The sequence below is a fragment of the Talaromyces amestolkiae genome (genome assembly GCF_001896365.1).
Source record: "Talaromyces amestolkiae strain CIB chromosome Unknown scaffold18.1, whole genome shotgun sequence".
In the NCBI taxonomy this organism is placed as follows: Eukaryota; Fungi; Ascomycota; class Eurotiomycetes; order Eurotiales; family Trichocomaceae; genus Talaromyces; species Talaromyces amestolkiae.
This window is the reverse complement of record NW_024468054.1, coordinates 309,770-330,432: the sequence shown is the minus strand read 5'-3', so window position 1 is coordinate 330,432 and position 20,663 is coordinate 309,770. Positions and strand designations below refer to the sequence as shown.

Here is a 20,663-nt window from a genome sequence, read left to right as displayed (position 1 = left end):
TTACTGAAGGAAGACCCAACAGTGCACTTTACCACTGTCCAAACAACGAATACTGCCATTGTGTATATCTTGGAGTCATATCGTCCAATTGGTGGGTGAGGTTATTGTCACTCATTCTCTTTTCAAATTTTGTCTTCTCGAGCAATCTCCCCCCTCTTTCTTGCTTTTTGTCTAACACAGTTTGTGTAACACTTTTCGAATTATTGCTTGGCTTTTATGTTGGTCAGTGGATTGATGAGTCTGGATACATTGGAACATTTGGTGCCTTGGCTGGTTTTCCTGCTGTCGTGTTCGTCTGTGTCAGCCCATTCTGCTTCCGAGGAGACCAGCTTCGACATAAACATGGCAATGAAAGTTTGTGAAGAAGTTGCTTTAGTGGAATGTAAATCGTGAGGTGGGAGAGTGATTGAAAGTTTTGCTTATTGATTAGTCGTCCCTATACGGGTCTGCGAAAGTGTTGTTGGGGGTTCTAGGAGTCCTGCTTAGGCGATAAACTGTTTAACAATTTAAAAATACATGACTTCCTGGTTCTGAGTTTCCTATATGTAATATTCTAGCAACGCATCAAAAGCGCTAGCTGCCGTTTGTATGTAAGAATTAGGGTTTACAATCCACAATCCTAATTAGGACGGATATTGAGTTGGATAAATGTCAACGCTCCTACGCTAGCTACAGAAGATAATCGTCTCAATTCTGCTACTCCATCGCTTGTAAGTACTGCTTTGTATCTTTCGAGGAAAGATTTGAACGTCGAGAACACATGGTACTTGTGTCCGCTGAGATTATGGGATGTCTTCGATGGCGTAATTTGCCATTGGAAATTACCTGCTCAGGACCAACCGTAGCCAGAGCGGGCATGCGCTAGAAGGACGCGCCAGATAGTAGGGCACCCAGAGCAGGGGTAGCTCCAGCTTCTAGCCCGACAAGTTGGCAACATACTATGGGGTAGTTACGGAGTAAAAGTACTTACCACCTCCCCGCACCTTGGCGACTCTGACTCCACCAGTAACATCCTTTGCGACTCCATTGGCGTCTCTCCGGCCTATATTTGCCTAGGCACTTTTTTGAAAGTTACTATCGAACCGAACTTTGTGTTGCCATATCCCGAGTTTAGTTCCCGATGCTCATCGACATAGTACCCGTTTCCCACCTCCAAGCCGGAGTACGCATCACGCATAAACCGAAGTCTTGCAAAAGAATTTGCAGAGAACGAGAGAATACTTCCATTGATGGTACAATATTTGTCAAACTATGAGTCTTCAGAACGCACCCAAGCGCCGTCGCGCACCGCGTGCCTCACAGGCTTGCAATGCCTGCTCAACGGCAAAAACTCGATGCGACAACGGCGAGCGCTGCCAAAGATGTCAGCGCCGGAATATAGCTTGCATCAGGCCCCATGCAGTCATCAACGATGAATCGACGGGCGTGAAAGACAGGGATCAACCGCCATCCATGCAATCTATGCAGTCCTCGTCGGGTCAGGGCTCTCAAATATTAGACCTTCCAGGAATGGAAGGCATCATCTTCGGTTCGACAGAGCAAGAACCTCCGGTTCCCACTGTTTTGGACTTACTACAACCTACTCCATGCGAACTTACAGGTGTAATCATTTTTCATTTCTCCATATACTGTACTTCGCATTCAACAAGAAGCTAATCCTGCATCCCCAGAACCTCCTTATCAGAGTCCAACAAGTGTTTTGCCGGTGGCTTCAAAATCCATGGGCGAAGACTCTCTGGACTTTACACTCCCTCTTGCCGACTTCTCAGTTACGCCGTTTATTTATGATATATTCCCCCTGCCGCAGGATACACCAAGTGACGGTTTTGAAAATCTTTTTCACCACGAACCAAATTGCTCGACTGTGACAGTCGCATTTCAGAAGATAGTCGGCCGCTGGGATCCTGACCTGCAAAACCACCGCGCGGCAGAGGAGGGAAATATTTCCTTGAAGCCCGCACCCTATGCAGCCGACACAAGCTCGGTCTATACCAGATTTCCCTTATCTCATCAATCGGTATCTCTCAATACGAGGGACGACTTATTAGCTGCCATACTAAAGAACTGTGAGCCACATAACGTCACAAAAGTAGCCTCGGCATTTCCTTCACCGCAAATTATCGAACAGCTCCTACTGCGATTCCTCGACTCGCATTCTTTATTAGAAGACACATGGATTCATGTTCCCACATTTAAAGTAGATGACGCACCGCCGGAATTACTGTTATCCTGTATTGCATCATCTGCTATGGATTCCTCGAATAATAACTTTCGAAGATTTGGGAAAGCTCTTCATAGTGTTCTTCATCCACATCTTTTCCAAGTGGTGAGAGCAACCTCTTTCTACCTACTGTTTTGCGATCAGCTAATAACGCTTTGCCAACAATCAGTTCGAGAAACATATCATCCGTACTCGCGAATTGCAACATATCCAGGCTCTTGCGCTCTTTATCGAAATGGGCCTGTGGAGTGGGGACAGGCGAATGATGGAAATATCAGAAGCCATTGTTGGATCTGTACTTCAAGTAAATTTCCACACATTCCTCGTCGCTGAATAGTAGGGACTAATCCCGTGCAAGATGCTGAGGTCTGGTCGTCATTATCGATTATCAACTTATAATGTAATCGTGCCAGATTGTTACGATAGTGGTGATATACTGGAAAGTAAATGGCGGAAGTGGTTGAAAGAAGAGTCATTTAAGAGGTTTGTGCTCAATGTCGATTTTCGCAGCGTTGGAACTAATTCCTGCCCTAAGACTGGTTTTTCACATGCAAATACACTGCTCAAAAGAATCCTTAACGACTGGGAACAGGTCGCCTCTCTCTTATGCCGAATTGTCGCTTCCACTCCCTCAGCATCGGCAGCTCTGGTCAGCAAGCACGGCATTAGATTGGAAGGAGACCTTCCTACGTCTTCACCATCGTGGACAAACTCAGAAATTAGTACTTCGAGACTGTCTTATGGATCCGTCCAGAATCCAGCTTCTATCGAATCTATACGATTACGATCTAGCTCTGTCAATTAATCTTCATTGCATATCCTCTATGATTCGAGACTACCATCAAATTCAATTCGGTTCTACCTCTAGTGATCTCGATATGAGCCACTACAACTCGCTTGCCAATGAATGCGAGCAGCGACGAATACAACACCTTTTGCAGAGAATGAGAGCATTCAATGAGAAACAAACAACACGGTTTACGAACCATCATGCTCTGGTGATTGAGCTTTTATCTATGCACCTCCTTACTCCATTCGAACAGGTGGAACTAGTTGCCGGCCGTGAAGGCCAAGAAGAATCTAAATCCGCATACAAAGTTGTTCAGAACTGGTGCAGGCGCGACCACTCCCGGGAGGCTGTATTGAATGCAGGTCAGACGCTACGCTTCTTTTGCGAGATTCCACTGGAACAATTAACAGCGTTCTACGTCGTCGCAGCGTATCAGGCAAGCTTATGTCTATGGGTTTATGGACTTAGCACTAACATCAATCGTTCGGATCTAACGCAAGGAGATGTATCAACAATATGCGTCTTGAATACAGATAAATTGGTAGAAATCTACAGGTGGGCGAAACTCAATCGTGGCATTCCCACGATTCGTAAGGCCGCGATCAATAATGAGGCAGGAGGCCGTGATGTTGATATTCCGCTGTCGTCAACGCAAGAAATTATGCTCCATCTACGAGACATGCTACAGTTCAAAGTTCTGAGACACAAGTCAGATCCGCTTACTTTGGCGATATGTGATCTAATGTCGGCCCTCAGCGCAGTCCGTCCAGAAATGGTGTTTTCTTGGATTGCATAAGTGGTCACTTCGGAACTACATTATTTGCTACACAGTCGGTTTATGAAAAGCAAATATCGCAATCCCCCAAAGCTACATAGCAATTGGGATGCGAACCACCATCCAACAACGAACATTGTAACGACTTATGCCATCGATCGATTCATATTCACCTTATCCCAGTCTTTTCTGCTTCCAAGAAAAGTAAGACCAATACGGACCCGATCTCCACCTTTATCGCTTTTGAGGAGCATTAGGGCCACGGTTTTGAGGCGGCTTATGATATTCCGCTTATGTAAACACGGAATAACACTTTCCGTTGCTCGTAGAGAGACAAGTTAGGGCTTCTGTGAATAAGAGTTGGTTGTACTCTCAATATTTGAAACACAGTCACTTTTTTCTTCAATATTGAAACGACAACGATCCCTTCTCTCATACTAGCTCAATCCGCTTATTGTTCAGCACACAAGCAGAATGGCTCCCACCAAGCTTCTCCTCACCGGTGCTACTGGATACATGTATGTTTCATCACCTTTATTGATTAATATCTGAGTCACATCTGACAATTAATGCAGCGGCGGCACCGTTCTTACACAGCTTATTAACTCGACTATCCCAGAAATCAAGCAATTGTCCATTTCTGTCCTGATCAGAAACCCAGACCAAGCCGAGCTCTACAGCTCCAAAGGCATTACTCCCGTCATTTTCAGCGGTCTGGAAGATGTAGAATACCTGCGAAAAGTAGCGAGCGAGCACGAAATTGTTCTCCATACAGCAGACTCCACGAATCCCACCGCTGCCGAAGCTCTGATCCAGGGTCTTGCAGACAAACAAACAAGCAGCAAGAACAAAAAGTACTTCATACACACCAGCGGAACATCTAGTCTTGGTGATCAACCTGTGTCTAAGCAATTGATCGAAACCCGAGAATTTTCCGATAAGAATGATGATATATATAGCTACATGAAACAGCGCGAGGCCGTTAAATCATATGCTCAACGCGCCACTGATATCAAGACCGTCGAAATTGGAGAGAAGACCTCAACCGTAAACACTATCATCGTCAAGGCACCTATCATCTATGGCAGGGGGACGGGATTCTTCAACCAGAAATCCTTCCACATTCCGGTTCTCATCAAAGGCGCGCTTGCGGCCGGTCACGCTCAGTATGTGGGCGACGGCGCTGGTGTCTGGGATTATGTCCATGTTGTTGACCTGGCTAAGCTTTTCGAGCTTCTCGTTGCCAAAATTCTGAAAGGCGAGACCGATATATTAGTATTTGGAAAGAGAGGAATATATTTTGCCAACACTCTGAGGCATTCCTGGAAGGAGTTGGCGGAGGGCATTGCCAAATCCTGCTACGAAGCTGGCCGGTTTGTATCACCAAAGACGCAATCGCTCACCCTGAAGGAAGCGGCCATTATGTATACCGGAGGAGACGAGTACATTGCGGAAGTTGGACTGGCGTCCAAGTACGTTTATAACCAGTCTGTTTGATCTTGATTTTCTTATATGCTGACTTTGTTTTTCTAGCTCTCTTACAAATGCTGACCTGTCGCGCGAAATTGGTTGGGCACCGAAGATGATGGAGGCTGACTTTCAGCAGAGTCTTGCGGATGACTTGAATCTTGTATTGAGCTCAGCGTAGTCATGTTCGATTTGGAGTTGATATGATTCGCAGTATGATTTCATAGACTCTAACTCTTACTGGGGTTCAATTTAGGGTTCAAAGCTGTCTACACCGCAACGACTTTCCTTAGATCCAAGTTGTGTTTACTGGACCGGCACTTATGATATAATCTGTACGAAATAGATAGAAAATATGTACATTTTATACTTTTAGAGGTTGTTTTGAATTTGGAGCTTCGAGACACTTTTAACAATCCTTCACGGTAGGCTAGGGGTATTGATCAGGCTCACCAGCTGATGCATTAAGCCCTGATTCCGCTTTCTATCTTAAAACGCGAATTGCAACAAGTCATGGCACCATCGCCGCTTAGCACCCCCAACTAATAGTTTACGTTGTATTCACTCATCATATGCGACTGAATCCTTGGACTGACCAGGGTTTGTCTCGACTAAAAGATTCTAGCAATCTAATGTGTCCCTCACTACTGCGCCGTAAATGTCTAACTTGGAAAGTCTCTCCTTTTTCAATGTTATCCTCGCTACAGAGTACAGCATTATTCAGCCAAGATTTCGAGCAATTGATAGGAAGATATCAATGGACCAACCTTATCCAACATTCAAAATCGTGCTGTGGGGAGATGCAGGCGTGGGAAAGGTAATGGATACGGTTTCATTCAACGCTCATAAAAGCGGAGGCTGCTTTGCTAACGTCTTGCACATGGACTTGAAAAAACAGACATCATGGATTAGAAAGCTACTGTCTGCGACTTTTAAAAAGAAATATAAGCCTACAGACGGTGTAGCTGTGCACACGATACCTGTTTAAACTGTAAGCCTTCGCTCTCTTTTCAAGAATCTGGGCTGTATGGCCAATGACTGAGGAATAGACTACGGAACAAGCAATAAACTTTGACTTCATTGAAGTTCCATATAACAAAGATCATGAACAAGATGATGAGCTGTGGAATCACTACTCCCTGAAGGGTTCCCACCTAGACGCCGCATTAATCATGTTCGATGTGACTGCCAGAATAACATATAACAACGTTTCACATCGGTATTGTAGGTCATATCTCCATTGAAGCACTTCCAACCACAAGTCAATTGATATGAAACAATTATTGCGTATACTAGGGCATTTGTTACGACGTATCCTGTTGTATAATGGTCAAATTGTCCGAGATCGCGATCCCAGCAGTTTCCCCATTGTTCTCTGTGGTAACAAGGTTGATGTGAAAGCACGCAAAGTTAAAGCAAAGACCATCGCATACCACAGGAAGAGGAACTGGCAGTACTACGATATATCAGCGAAGAGTGACTATAACCTGGAGAAGCCACTGCTGTTTTTCGCTCGCAAGTTGATGAAAGATCCGAATTTAGTAAGTCTGTCCAGACTACGTGTTGATTTAATCTGAGAGTATCACTCACAGGAGCTCTTGCCGTCACGAAATGAAGACTTGAAATACATCGAACCCCAAGAAAGCGATCAGGGAAATGACAACACAGGTATAAGCAGACATTACATTCTCCGTTTCGCGGTACTGACCTCCCTTGTATCATAGAAAACGAAAATCTGGAGCGCAATGACCATGATCTCAAAGAAAACAGCACGCCGATTCCCAAAAATCTATTCATTCTCTGCATCCACTGCACCAGAACAATCTTCATCAAGAAAGTCCACCTCCCTTCCAATTCTGCCCACTCATTCGCGACCACAACATGTCGAACCTGCAAAAAGAATCTCGAGAGAAACGAATCAACCGCCCGTCTCGTCAAAAACCGACTAACCGCTGACCTCATCCGTTCTACTCGTGTTTACGAATGCTGTAACCAAATTGCGGGCAATGATGAGGAGACTATTGTAGACCTACTTCTTGACAAGATGGACGAGGACGAAGAGCCACAAATCGTGTCGTTCATTTCGATTGATGATCTTGCAGATCGAGTCAGCATTCGTGATCGCATCTTCGGCGTTAGCAGTGAAAAGGGTGTGTTGCAACAGTCTGGGAAGTTGAGAGACGATTCAATGCTATTGGTACCTTATGTATTTGGAGGCTTTCTTTGAATCTTACTTTTCTTTAAATGTGACGATCTACGTGAGTGGAAATGAGTATAGCATGGAAAGATATTTCAATGTTGATTTGTCTGACTCGCAAAATCGCTGGATTAGATGCCACAACAGTGAGAAAGACATGCAAAAACAGCCCGTATCCAGTTTCTAAAACATAATACATAATCATCGAAGTAGGCGTACACATAACAGTAAGGCTTGAGGGGGCATAAATACATAGATAACTCCCATTCCCAAATGAGGCGATTTTGTATGGGGTAATAAGAAAATGTGCATCATGAAGTAGAAGAAAAAGAAATAAATCCCATTGTATCCGATGTATCCAGGGTACATATAATAAAGTCGTAAAATTCAAAGTCGCGTTTTTCGGGGGTTTTTTTTTCGTCTTAGTGGTGATGATTACTCCTCATCCGTCAACCGACGTAGGATACTAATACTCAGTATCATAACGAGTAGTCCTATCGTCACGACGACAAGAAGACCAAAGCCAAACCAACCCAACACCATGGCAGATGATCCCACGCCACTTTTCAAACTGCCGTTCGCTAAGTTTTGCACCATTGAACTTGCTGCAACTGATGCCGTATGTTGCCACAGCACAGATACAAGCACGAATACGGAAGAGATTCCGATCAGGGTCAAGGCGACTTGCGATACGGGTCGGGAGGGGAAGGGTCTCACTTCGCGCTCGGAGCCGCTTGCGTCGATTTCTTCGTGCCAGCCTGGGAATGTGGCTAGGAGGATAAAACAGAAAAATGCAAGGACAAGTGCGACGATTCTATAATACATGTTAGCATATTTTCTAGTTCTAAATTCTGAGGGAGAACTCACATTAAATAAGGAAACACAACAGTATCCTTAAATCTCTCCGCTAACCAGATCACATTCAACGGATCTTGATCAACAGTGACAATCTCCGCCAGCGCCGTGGCGTTGGCATTGCAGATGAATGCACCGTTATCGGGCGAAATGCAGATACCGAAGAAACCCACTCGGACCTCCATGGTCGCACCTCCGATGATGTTCGCAATAGCTGTTGATACACCTGGATCCACTTGCGCTGGATCAAATGTCGGTGTATATTTCTCATAATATATCGATATAAGAAAGATGGTGGGTATCTGTGGTGATGAGGAGGAGCATCCAGCTAATAGGAGAGCTAGAGAGGGGTTAGCTGATAGTCACGGTGTATTGGTGCAATACAGTACTCACATAGTAATATAATAGCAAGTGCAATCAAAATCATAAGCACATGATGGTATCCCACCATCTGGTATATCCCTGTTTCAACATTAGCATCAATGCATACATCGCAGTACATGATCTAGACAAACTTACTCGAAAATCCCTCTTGGAAGGCCGGCATCTTGAATGTATAGATGTGATAGCCTCGATATTCTTAACAAACTTCCAATTCCGTCGATGACCTCACTTCTCGTTCCTCCGAGAAGGAGTCTGAACTGTGAAAGGGGAAAGTGCCTCTCAGCACAAGGAGCTCGTTTGCTCGCCCAGTTCAATAGTCAAACAAAGATATGTGTCAGATCGATCGTTGTCTCCCACGTGCTGTTCTGGAATTCGCAAGACAGACTTGACAGCGGCACACTCAAGATATCTGGAATGTATAGTGGATGCTGAGGAATGCGACGATGCGATAGTATCAAACGGTGCGTGCCTGAGATACGGAGTTCGAGATCGAAGGTACGTAACGTATATATGTCTAGAGCAGCAGGTAACTCGATTAGATCAGTATGCTCACTTCAAAAGAACGTCAAGATACGGGTGTTTGTGTATGTGTAAAGATGGTAGAGCAGAGTAGATGAAGAAGGGAAAAGACCGTAGCTTTGTTCAGGAGAATACTTTCCACTTTCTCAGGCTTCAGTAATCCAATGTAGAACCCAACGTCCAAAAGTGAAATTGAGGAGGCCGGACAAGTTGTGATGGAGCAAGTATCTACAAAAGCTCCAGTGGTGGCTGGATGTCGCATCGCAAAGAGGTAGAGTAGGTGGCTGGGCCAACGAGCATTGTTTACATACCCGTTGCCGGGAGACGGGCGTTTTACCGCCCGGCAGAAAATGCCACTTTAAAGACAGCTTTAAGCCTGATTTAGTATAGTCGCGGCTGCACGGTGGGGTGCATGAAGCCTGAGGCAGATTATGGACCCACTCTTGGGGTTTAGGCTTGAAGCTTGGCGTTTTTGCTGGGGCCGATCGATCTGAGGTCATTTTAATAGAAAGGTGCTCATATTTTCATACTCCGTAATGACTAACTATCCAATACGCCAATAGTGACCAGGACAGTGATACAAAGCAGTTCCAGTCCCAAGCCCAATACTCCCGCCTACCAAAACTCCTGTGCAATGCTTCCGACACAATGAATACCCCATTATTATCATATCAATATCCGCTATTTCGGAATAAAAGAGAATCGCTTCAAGTTCAGCGCCTTTGGCCGTAGATTGCTGTCCAAAGCTTCTTCTGACTCTTCCCCATCGCTGCTGGGAATTATTTGATCTTCGCTTCCTTGGTGGTTGGCTTTCAGATCAGCCTCTTCAAGCATGTCTCTTGCTAGATCAGACTCGTGGCCTGAGTCACCAGCAGCTTTCGTCAGCATCTGCTGCGTCGTAATGGTGTCCATGGATTTGGACCTTGATAGTGCACTTTGTCCCAGTCTTTGAAGAGGAGTAAGCCTGCGACGGAGTAAGCCACCTCGGTTTAGTGAATGTCCGACGAGCCTCGGCGGAGAGCGAGTATGCGATGTGGCAAAGGGAAAGGGCGATTGCTTCTCGGTCTGGAGAGGCACAGGTAGACTGGCACTTCCCTTGAAAACAAACTTTGAAAGCAAAGACGCATTTTGCTTTTGAACATGTGCCTTCAACACTTGGTTAAATAACTTTGGATCATCATCGATGGTGACAGATTGTTTCACGCTAATATTCTCCCCGTGAGTTGAAGTATCTGTCTTCTCCGTAAGACTGCCAACCTCCACGACAGAGCAAGACTGCCCCTCAGCACAATCGTCAGCCGGAGTCTGAGCCCCTTCTGGTGTGTCAAATGCCTCCGTCGAGGTACTAATAAGTGATGACTGCTCAGACTCTGCTTTATCAGTCGAGTTGGACGAATCAGGTGTTTCAGAAGAAAGTTGAAGCATTATGTCTTCGGCCAACTCATCTGAGAAGACACCAAACGTCGATCGTCGAGCTTTCTTTGTCCGCGACAATTTCTGGCCACTGGGACTGGGTTGTGCAGACGAGCTGGTGAAGAAGCGACTTCTTGCTTGTTCAGGTGGAGTCGGAAGTGTATCATCACCTGCATCGGAACACAGTCGCGGACGTTTCGTCGCAGGTGGCGCCGAGGAGATCTTGGCAGCTCGTGCGAGAAAAGATTCTCTCTCAACATTTCTAGGTGTGCTGCTGAAGTGACGACTCGACGAAGCAGAAGAATTCGAGCGGGTCAGCCCTCCAGGCGCATTAATGGGACTAGGCTGCCATGAATTGTTGGCATGACGCTCAAGTAGACGTTGCTGACTAGGAGATGGAGTGAGACTATTCGGGTCCAACTCAGCAAGAGGCATGCGTTTAGGTGTGAAAAACGAGTCGATGGGCTTGCGAGGCTTGAGTTCAGCAGAGGATGCTAGAGTTTGTCTTCTCAACAAGCCCGGCATGGCCCTTGAGGCAAAAGACGGAATATACTTGATGGTCTCCTTGGTCACAGGATGCAAATCGCCACATGCAACACCGACTGCGAGTTCTGGATCGTAGTCCGCGCCGATATAAGGCATCTCCTCCAGCTTCATGCCAGGGCTCGGGACAGTAAGGGTTACCAACTTTTGGGCGGTGGGACAGAACACACGCTGGTATAGAAAAGTGTTCTCTGCCTGTCTGAAGTTATCGAGATATCCAGCAGGAACTTGATAATTGCCTTCGAATTGAAGCACTCTCAAGACTTTCTCCACGTTCTTGTATTTGCGCATGCTGCGATAAGCAGTTTTCAATCCCATCTTCGGGATATTGGATAGATAGTCGCAGCCACTCAATATGCACATTCGACGAAAATCGGCATCAGTCCATCCAATGAGGCTGATATCCCTGCAAGCCGCGAAATCGCCGCGGTTGATCTCAATGCAGTCGCCGTGCTGGTCCAGTTTCGAGAGAAGTCGCTTAGCACCAAAAACTAATAAATCCGAATCCTCTGAAATGATACCGTTGATAATGCCCTGTTGTTCCAAATATACCAACTGGGCGTCTGCCTCGTACGGAGCGACGACGTATTGAACCTTCATTCGCTTCAACTCTTCAATCAGCTGTCGAGCCATTTCAGGTGTAACATCGACGGCTTTTTGGAATTCCTGGTATGCTTCTGCTACGCGACCTTTGCTTTGCAATTCCAAGGCTAGCTTTCGACTGTCTTCTCGTTTCTTGAATCGATCGGCTTCCGTTCCGGATTTGCTTGGTAGATCGCCGCCGTCAAAAACAAGGTAGGGCGTCACACCAAAGAACAAGAGCATGCGAACACGGTTTAGTACGAAGTCGACATGTCTGTTATCGTTAGTATATCGAACTTCGACTTGTGTCCCTATTGGTCAACCAACCTGGTGGTGGGCTTGCTCAAGGCCAGTTCCGTGGCGCAGGCCACTGTGCCTCTGTGAAGCCATCCGTAGGCATCAATCCCCAAGGTCTGCCCATCAAATTTCTTCAAATTACATGGTTTTTGGATGGATTTCAGTAGACCGTGAAGGCCTGTTCAATAAATGCATATTCAGACGATTTTGTTCACGATTAGTGGATATTTGTGAGGTGAAACGTACCTTTGATACCCATGTCAAGCGTAAAACCCGATAGCCGGTTTGTTTACACCAACATTTAGATAGTAGAGACCTGCATACAATGCACTGATGAGGAATCTGGTGTGCAATAAAATGTAAGAGTGAGGATATCCAAAAGGCGTGAAGAAGGATTCATCAAGGGCTGTTGCTAGGGCTGTGATGATCGTCTCAGTCGGAATGCTCCAGGCTCGTGAGGTGTTCTTGTACGACGCGCCTTTAGACGCGATGCTTATCGCCTGTGGTCTTGGCGGCGATCTGAATGGGATCGGGGGAATTCTCCTCATTGGCTCCCCGCTTTTGGCCTGACCGCCTTCTATTCTGCTGCAAAAAAAAATATTTGTGGCCTTGTACATGACCATAGTGTTTTTAGTTTTTACATTTGTCACTGTTCTAGAATAACTTTTGCCGCCTTATATTCAAGATGCCTCTCAAAAATCTCAGCAAAATCCAGAAAAAGCTGTCGAAGAAGCGCGGCAAACTCAATGCTTTACATGAAGACAGTCGCAACGCAAAAATACTTCGCCGAGCGTCAGCACGAGAGGACCGCATTGCTCGAGTCGCATCCTCTGCCGTGATAGCGCGACAGAGTTTTTGTAAGTATGCTGCTACGACAAGCGAGATATGGTCTGCTGACTTGACGGCAACAGTGGACCGAGCTTTGTACTTCCAGGAATGCTTGGAAGAACTCTCCGAGCCGATTGCCATGACAGACGAAGATATTGTTGAGCTAATACAAAAGTAAGTTGTACAAATACAGAATCATTTGTCACCACCTTCTATGTTTAGGAGAATAATGGCTAATTGTGTCTGTAGCTGGATTCATCGTGGCGACGAAGAGCTGAAAGAACTACAAGAAGAACGCAGAAAAGGTCGACCGCCCAGCAAACGAGAAGAGAACCTCAAGCAGCGAATCGCCACCGAGGAGAAGGAGTATAGATCAGGATTCTGGATGCCGGATGTCACGCAACAGGAAGTTCGCCAGCAATTGAAGCTATGGAACGGTCAATGGTCGAGTCTCAGCGCATTGAAGTTCATTCGATTCCTTGAGGGAGGCACTAAACAGCCGTCTACATTCCCGCCAGGGGGCTTATCATAATCCAATTAATGGTGTAGAGGGGAAATGATGTGTTACGACGTTATGCCGCTGTACGAATAGATTATAGACTTTTTTTTATAGCATCTGCTTGGTCAGGACTGTTCATTCGCATGGCTTCATGCCTTTTGCTCCTGCAAAATCCACCGTCTCTTGAACATCTCATAAAGAGAGTTCTGTGGAGTATTGCCAACTACTCCTGCTGACGACTTACATCACCATGTCGAACAATTTTCGCCTCTGATTGGAAGGACGAGGCAAGCTTGTAACCTAAAAGGGGATAGCGCCGCCCGTAGTTTTCCATAACTTTTTTGAGCTTCATCGAACATCATCAGTTGTCCATCATCCTCTGCTACATCTCTATCTCCAATCAACCTGATATTTGTCGCTAGCCATATCTATAAACCTTTCTCGCAAATACACAACCAAATACACAATGCTTTCTCTCCGTGCATTCACCCGTGCCGCGCCTCGTGCGTTCGCGCGCTCCTATTCAGTTGCCGCTCGCCCTACAACTGCTCGTCTCGCAACTGTCCAGCGACCCTCATTGCTCCAGAAGTCCTTCATCAGATGCCAATATCCCGCTTTCTCCACAGCCAGAACTTTGCGCGAACCTGCCGGTGAAGGTATATTCTCCAGGATGATATTGAAAAGAAGACCGATGGCTAACAGCCGTGTATAGTTGACGTCGAGCTTAGCGAGAAATTAGCGGAGGAACTTAGCCATGAACAGAGCTCTGGAGAGATGGAAGAACCTGCTGCTGTCATCAAGGCATACTTTGAGAGCAGCATTTGGGAGGTATGCGTTGGACGATGGTTCTTGAAAGTCATTTGGGCTAACTGATGGATTATAGGTCAAGGATGTTGCTGGAGAGCAAGAAGTTGTTTTGACTCGCAAATTTGGCAATGAAAAGTCCGTTCGCTATATTCTAGCTCATTAGCATGCACATATACTGACCCTACTATCCTATAGGATCCGCGCTACCTTCACCGTCTCCGACCTCCAAAACCTCGCTGAGGACGAGTTCGACGGCCTTTCAGAGAGCGATTACGATAACGTGAACCAAGGCCAACCCGGCGAACCCATCTCCACCCGTCCCGAAGACAGCATTTCCCCCGCCGACCGCGACTACGATGGTGAAGATTCCGGATTCCCCGTCCGCGTCAACATCACCATCGAAAAGCCCGGCAACGGCGCTCTCCTCTTCCAAACCACTGCCTCGGACGGCGCTTTCGAGATCCACGAGGTCTCGCAATTCGACAAGGCCGATCTCGCGGAGGCCGAGACTGCTGAGAAGGACTGGCACCGCCAGAGCCTTTACAGTGGCCCTGCTTATAACAATCTTGATGAGGATCTTCAGGTTCTCTTTGAGCGATATTTGGAGGAGCGTGGTTTCAACGCTGAGTTGGCCAACATTATTCCTGATTATATTACCGTCAAGGAACAGAAGGAATACACCCGCTGGCTTGAGAGTAAGTGTCCCCTATTTTTCTGAATAACATGTTACTAACCAGTTCACAGCCGTCAAGAAGTTCGTCTCTGCTTAATTATTCGGTACTCGTTCCGTCCGTCGCATAATTCATGATCTTCACTCTTCTCTTTTTGTCTTATCTTCAACACCTTTTACCAATATTTCTCTACGTGCATTCGACCCAATGTTTTCCCCCACGCACCCGTGCCCTTAATCGCCGTGCCGGTTCGGCTCAAACATATGTATCATAGAAACCAAATTTAATGCAAACATTATCATGTCTATTCCGAGATTTGTAAGGCTAAATCTAGTATGATTATATATGGTAGGCCAGTATAATTCTGCCAAAGCAAATGGAAGAATGCTGGTGAATCGGTATCAGTCAGGCTGATATCTCTGCCGGGCATGTTGCAAGCGTCTTGTCCTTGCCGCAGAATCATCACGTCGATATCGTTCCCTCTCAGTCGGCCCAAGATTTTTGATTACCCTGCCCGATTCAACCCTCAGCGAGCCAGATACAGATCGGCCATCAGAGGCATCCGCCAGAGAAACTGACCTGCTTGTATGCGTTCTAGTAGCATCATGATACTGTACATGCCGATCCCAATCCTGAAGCGAGTTATACGGACTCCTCAACCACGAATTCAACTCGTGCAGAAACAAGCGCGCATTCGACCTTCCGATAAACTCCTGCAAAAGCTCCTCTGCTTGTCCTGCGCTCCCCTTGATGTCGACGGTACGCAGAATAGCAATGACGTATTCCAGCAAGAATTCTGCATTGTTCGCCCGTCGGTTTTGAAGTCTTTGTTCGCCTGGTCGAGGTCTGCCGCCTGACTGCTCTTCAGCTTCGGTATCGTCGGGATTTAGGAATTCAAAGACTTGAAGTTCTCGCCTGATCCATTTCCGGGCTCGAGAAACAAGGTTTTCATCGCGGTTGAATAGTTGTGGTGTGAGCTCGCGGTATTGCGAAAGACGATTGGAGCCCACCCGGAGTGAGAATAATTGGTTACGATAGACGTGGCGGCGCCGGGCCAGTGCGTCCTCGGTATCGGGAGTGTAGGGAGCTCGATGCTGGAACGGTCTACGTCGAGAACGCTGCCTGTTCAAATGGGGGCCTCGAGGGGCATGGGTTTCTGCGACGGCAACGCGGTCTTGGGGCGGAGGAAGAGCATAGAGCTTCGGACCTTGAGGCGATTGAAGGTCGTACTTAATCGCGGTCAATTCTGTTTTGCCTGGAAGTTATTAGATGAGTGATAAATGAGAGGTAGATGAGGAACAGCATACACAGAGGGCAGACGCGCCGCTGTTGCAGCCAGCTCGCAAGACACAAAAAATCGAAATTGTCATGTTTGCAGGGTATAGCGATAGCCGCCTCGCTGACGGCATCTAAGCATATGACGCAAGGACTCGTGCCATCTTCGTCTTCAAGCGCTATCTCTTGCAGAGTCTTGTTGAGAATTTCCTGTCGAACAGTCGCATCGTCAGCCATGAAACAGCCGGAACTGAGTGTATGTCCCGGTCACTGTTTATCCATAGTTCTTGCAAGAAGAGCAAAGAAGAAGAGGCGGAGACATCGAATCATGCGGCGACTTGCCCGCGGGTGGGTCACGTTTTTTTACCCCGGCGGCCAAAGCTTGGGTCTGCTCCTTCCTCGTTGGTTGCAGGAAATAATACTAACGCTTCATCGCCTCCCCTCGTTCGTGAGTCAACTTAACTCCCCGCTCATCTCTCATTCCTTCTTCGATTCCCTCTTCCCAAATGCCATGCTGAAGTCGGCCAAGAGTGTGGTGAGTGCAGTCGGTGCGTACAAGCAGCTACACAACATGCCGCTCAACGGAATAGCTTCGGCTTCCCATACCATCACCAATCTGAAGCGGTGGTCAGTCGCTGGAAAGGAGCTTCCTGGTATTTCAGTCTGCCTTCAGATGTGCATCGCAATTGCGTATGCACTTGCTCTTTGTTCTGAGCTTACAAGAAATTATAGCTGTGTCGCAAATCAAGACAATTCATGTGTACGACTTTGACAATACCTGTGAGTCTGCTGACCCTGATAGTTGAGCATGTTCTAACTTGAAACAGTATTCAGCAGTCCCTTACCGAATCCACAGCTATGGAACGGGTCGACAATTGGCTATCTTCAGACTTACGAGGGCTTTGCCAATGGCGGCTGGTGGCACGACCAAAACATTTTGTCGGCAACTGGAGAAGGGGCCGATATTGAAGAGACTCGCGCATGGGCTGGGTGGTGGAATGAGCAGGTGGTTCAACTGGTCGAATTGAGCATGAAACAAAAAGACGCTATAACTGTCCTCCTGACCGGACGCGGTGAAGACAATTTTACGGAGATCATCAAGCGCATTATTGCAAGTCGAAAGCTTGAATTCGACCTGGTCTGTCTCAAACCAGAAGTTGGGCCTAACGGTCAACATTTCGCGTCGACTATTAGATTCAAGGAGTCATTTCTCGAGTCTCTCATAAGCACATATCATCAGGCAGATGAGATCCGAGTCTACGAGGACCGAATCAAACAGTAAGTCAATTAGACAAGTTTAATGAGCGCATTGCTAAGCTTTACAGCGTCAAAGGTTTCCGTGAGTTCTTCGCAAAAGTGAATGACCGATATTCTCAATTACAAGGTGATCGGAAACCAATCACTGCAGAAGTCATTCATATCGCAGAAGGCACGGTTCATCTTGATCCAGTCACGGAAGTTGCCGAAGTGCAAAAGATGATCAACGAGCACAATAAACGATACCACGATTCAGCAGCCAATTACACAAAATCGCCATACGGAAGGCTGAAGATCAAGCGATCCGTTCTCTATACAGGCTACCTCATCAGCGAGAAAAATGTAAATCGCCTAGTATCGGAGCTTTTACAACCGGCTTTGCCCGTTGGTATAGCAGAAGGCAATGAAGTGAAGCCGCTGGCTAACATTATAATGATTACTCCACGACCGGCACCGAAAGCGATTCTCCGAAAGGCTGGTGGTTTGGGAAAGAATATTAGCTGGCGTGTGTCGGGCGTTGGTCATTGGGATCACAAAGTATGGGCAGCGCGAGTTGAGCCAGTATCTGAGAATGAGACTTACTACACTGAATCGTCTGTTCCCGTGGTTGTACTTGGACTCCGGCGAGGTGCACGACCAGTTGATGCAAACCGAATTCAAAAGTGGCAACCCGTGGATTCAGACATCGTGTTTGATGCTGTTGTTGGAGAAAGAGCTCTTTTGCGGGTCGATGAGGACAGCTCAGTGGGCAGTGATTGGGGAAATCATCATGGCAACAAAAATAACAAGAGACGTCATCCGAGTGATCGCCAAGATGAAGATACGCCAGCATCGACGAGGAGTACTCACGATTCCAATCCTTATCAGGCACTCGGTGAAAACGGCACGACTATACGTGCTCATCATGGCGGTCGCAATTATGATTCTAGTTCTCGGGGCCGCGGTCGAGGACGAGGCTCTGGTTCCGGTAGAGGAAGGGGGGCGTCTTCGCGCGGTGGTGGTCGTGGTCGTGGCCGGGGCGGCGACAGTAGTCGTGGGTATCATGGCTATAGGTCGCTTGACGAGCATCAGATGAATTCGGATAATGGCAACTATCACAACAACCACGACTCTAATGGCGGCGTCCAGATGATGGATTATTGACCTTGGAGGGCACCAAATGACTTTATTCTGAAAGGCCATATCGTTGAAACGTGCAAATCTATTTATTTGATAATACGATGAAGCTTTATGTCAAATTTTCGCAACCTTTATTTCAAACGTGATGCATACTTTGGCGTTTATCGTGGCGAGGGATGGTCTCGGCGTTCAATTGTGAGGTTTACGCGATTCGACTGAATTATGGCGAGAGTTATTCCTGACATATGTGATGGGGCCACTCTTGTTGAAAGATTCAGCCCGGTCAATAATAATTCCCTTGTCTTGAGTATCATATACTAAGCTTTCGGAGAATCCAGCTGTTTATATGATATCAACAGTAAGCGACCCTTTCTGACCAGAATAACAAGGGCTCATTGAACACGGGATCCGGAGTAATTTGACCGGGGTCCATACCAAACATCAAGAGCTTCCAAAAAACTTTTCAGAGGACAATAAATCAATTTAAATTAAGAGAGATTCGTCACCCGTGCGCTAATGGTGTTAAGAAATATCGAATCGGTGTTCCGAGGATTTGTGGGGATATCTGCCACTAAACATTGAAGTTTATCGCGATCTAGTTCTCGAGTGAGAAGTTACTTTAATGATCGACATACTCGGTCAATAAACATAGTTGACAATGCGCGCTGTTCCACATATTCTGGCTACTTGGTGGTACGCGGTTGTCGTTTGTCAGATGTGTGTTCTTAATGTCTTTAGGGCTATCGTCAAAAAGTGCATCGGAAGAGAGAAGGCGCTTACGACAAAAGTGCAAGTCCTGGCATGCGATAGGGAACATGAAACTTGAATAAACAGTCGGAAGAACCGGCTAGTTCCCCTGAAATGACAGCACGTAGTGTGAGTAAGAATATGCGCGGATGTCGGAGTATCGCAATCTTCGAGGGGGATTGTTACACAACATTTGAACTTTTACCTCAAAGTCTTAAACAGAAAGCTGACATTTCCACATGCTGCACACCAAATGAACCACCATGCAGGCACAACTAGCTGGATTGACTATTTGAGAACCTTCGGTGAATCCCCTGTCATAGTTCCTGACGAATGCGTACAGGTACTTCGGGAAGCTCAATTGAGATTTTCCGCGGAATCAACACACTATTGAATCAAAGCATTAAATACACTTCGTCTTTATTGCTTCGTCAAAAGCAAAGAAAGAAGACAAGCGACACCTCCTCAAACGAAAGAGAAACAAATGGACAACTAGCCAAACGGAGTACGGAGTTTGGGCAAAATCATAATTCGTCAATTCGACAAAAAACAAACTGATTATTATCCGTTCCCGGAAGTTCCAGGTACAGACAGTACATACAACTTACGACGGGGACAACTGCATTGGACGCTTATTACATGTAATGTCTACCTCATCTACGATCGTCATTGTTAGATTGCGTTAAACAAACGGAGTCGACAATCAAAGCGCAAGAAAATGGAATGTGATTCTTCAATTCCATGCGGAGTATTGTTTTAAGGATCTGCGATTGAGGTCGGATTTTGTGAAGATGGCTGCATTGAATTACGACGCACCCAGATTGTCAGCTTATTTTGAGTATATAAGGGGTAAGGATGTCTGGCTCGAAGCTTAATGTTTCTTTTGATTATTAGCAAGGATCAGACAAGGACAAGGACAAGCACGAGTTGGCAGAGACCTTCCTATATCACCCAAGTAAGTCACGATTGATAGATGTCAGTTCAGCTCAGTATGTACTTACAAACTACACCAGATTATAAATTATATATACAGACAAGATGAAATTCATCTCTGCAGCAACGGCTTTCGCCCTGCTGAATGTGGCCCTGGCTGCCCCCCATGTCCCTTTCGCCCAAGAGCCGGCACCTGCTCAGCCATCCGAGTTCCCAGTTGAGAAGCGTCAATTTGAGTTTCCTGCTCGCCCTTCTGGTTCCGCCACTCCCAGCTTCCCGGGCTTCGAGAGTCCTGAATTCGAGCGCCCTGCTGCTCCCTCCGGTTTTGCTAAGCGTCAATTCGAGTTCCCTGAACCATCGAGCTTCCCTRMACGTCCGGGYTTTGAGCGYCCTTTCCCCTCTGGCTTCGCWAAGCGYCAGTTTGAGTTCCCTGARCCRTCGAGCTTCCCTGAACGTCCGGGCTTTGAGCGCCCTTTCCCCTCCG

General features: G+C 46.6%; 9 protein-coding genes across 9 annotated transcripts in view; 6 read left to right on the top strand and 3 right to left on the bottom strand.

Annotated features, from left to right (window-relative positions):
• Positions 1-4,260: 4,260 nt before the first annotated feature.
• BHQ10_008173 (uncharacterized protein) lies at positions 4,261-5,434 on the top strand (the record flags this gene model as incomplete). Its single annotated transcript, XM_040880949.1, has 3 exons — positions 4,261-4,304; positions 4,362-5,258; positions 5,320-5,434. 3 exons carry the CDS (start codon positions 4,261-4,263, stop codon positions 5,432-5,434), a joined length of 1,056 nt encoding a protein of 351 aa, XP_040736675.1.
• A 1,090-nt stretch (positions 5,435-6,524) lies between these two features.
• Positions 6,525-7,480, top strand: BHQ10_008172 (uncharacterized protein; the record flags this gene model as incomplete). Its single annotated transcript, XM_040880948.1, has 3 exons — positions 6,525-6,794; positions 6,846-6,921; positions 6,978-7,480. The coding sequence occupies 3 exons, from the start codon at positions 6,525-6,527 to the stop codon at positions 7,478-7,480; spliced, it is 849 nt and encodes a 282-aa protein (XP_040736674.1).
• Positions 7,481-7,885: 405 nt separating this feature from the next.
• Positions 7,886-8,852, bottom strand: BHQ10_008171 (uncharacterized protein; the record flags this gene model as incomplete). The annotated part of the gene is made up of 4 exons (XM_040880947.1): positions 7,886-8,264; positions 8,318-8,645; positions 8,699-8,767; positions 8,825-8,852. 4 exons carry the CDS (start codon positions 8,850-8,852, stop codon positions 7,886-7,888), a joined length of 804 nt encoding a protein of 267 aa, XP_040736673.1.
• Positions 8,853-9,889: 1,037 nt separating this feature from the next.
• Positions 9,890-12,302, bottom strand: BHQ10_008170 (uncharacterized protein; the record flags this gene model as incomplete). Its single annotated transcript, XM_040880946.1, has 3 exons — positions 9,890-12,020; positions 12,074-12,221; positions 12,290-12,302. The coding sequence occupies 3 exons, from the start codon at positions 12,300-12,302 to the stop codon at positions 9,890-9,892; spliced, it is 2,292 nt and encodes a 763-aa protein (XP_040736672.1).
• Positions 12,303-12,728: 426 nt separating this feature from the next.
• Positions 12,729-13,403, top strand: BHQ10_008169 (uncharacterized protein; the record flags this gene model as incomplete). The annotated part of the gene is made up of 3 exons (XM_040880944.1): positions 12,729-12,900; positions 12,955-13,045; positions 13,121-13,403. 3 exons carry the CDS (start codon positions 12,729-12,731, stop codon positions 13,401-13,403), a joined length of 546 nt encoding a protein of 181 aa, XP_040736671.1.
• Positions 13,404-13,836: 433 nt separating this feature from the next.
• Positions 13,837-14,947, top strand: BHQ10_008168 (uncharacterized protein; the record flags this gene model as incomplete). Its single annotated transcript, XM_040880943.1, has 5 exons — positions 13,837-14,026; positions 14,083-14,198; positions 14,254-14,312; positions 14,373-14,872; positions 14,922-14,947. The coding sequence occupies 5 exons, from the start codon at positions 13,837-13,839 to the stop codon at positions 14,945-14,947; spliced, it is 891 nt and encodes a 296-aa protein (XP_040736670.1).
• A 427-nt stretch (positions 14,948-15,374) lies between these two features.
• BHQ10_008167 (uncharacterized protein) lies at positions 15,375-16,360 on the bottom strand (the record flags this gene model as incomplete). The annotated part of the gene is made up of 3 exons (XM_040880942.1): positions 15,375-15,427; positions 15,501-16,103; positions 16,156-16,360. The coding sequence occupies 3 exons, from the start codon at positions 16,358-16,360 to the stop codon at positions 15,375-15,377; spliced, it is 861 nt and encodes a 286-aa protein (XP_040736669.1).
• Positions 16,361-16,634: 274 nt separating this feature from the next.
• Positions 16,635-18,523, top strand: BHQ10_008166 (uncharacterized protein; the record flags this gene model as incomplete). The annotated part of the gene is made up of 4 exons (XM_040880941.1): positions 16,635-16,776; positions 16,856-16,903; positions 16,951-17,401; positions 17,449-18,523. 4 exons carry the CDS (start codon positions 16,635-16,637, stop codon positions 18,521-18,523), a joined length of 1,716 nt encoding a protein of 571 aa, XP_040736668.1.
• A 1,761-nt stretch (positions 18,524-20,284) lies between these two features.
• The window catches only part of BHQ10_008165 (uncharacterized protein), a gene marked incomplete at both ends in the record, with an annotated part of 804 nt that continues 425 nt past the window's right edge, over positions 20,285-20,663 (top strand). The window contains one exon of the mRNA XM_040880940.1: positions 20,285-20,663. This exon is cut by the window's right edge and continues 425 nt beyond it. Within this exon, the coding sequence (XP_040736667.1) occupies positions 20,285-20,663 (379 nt within the window).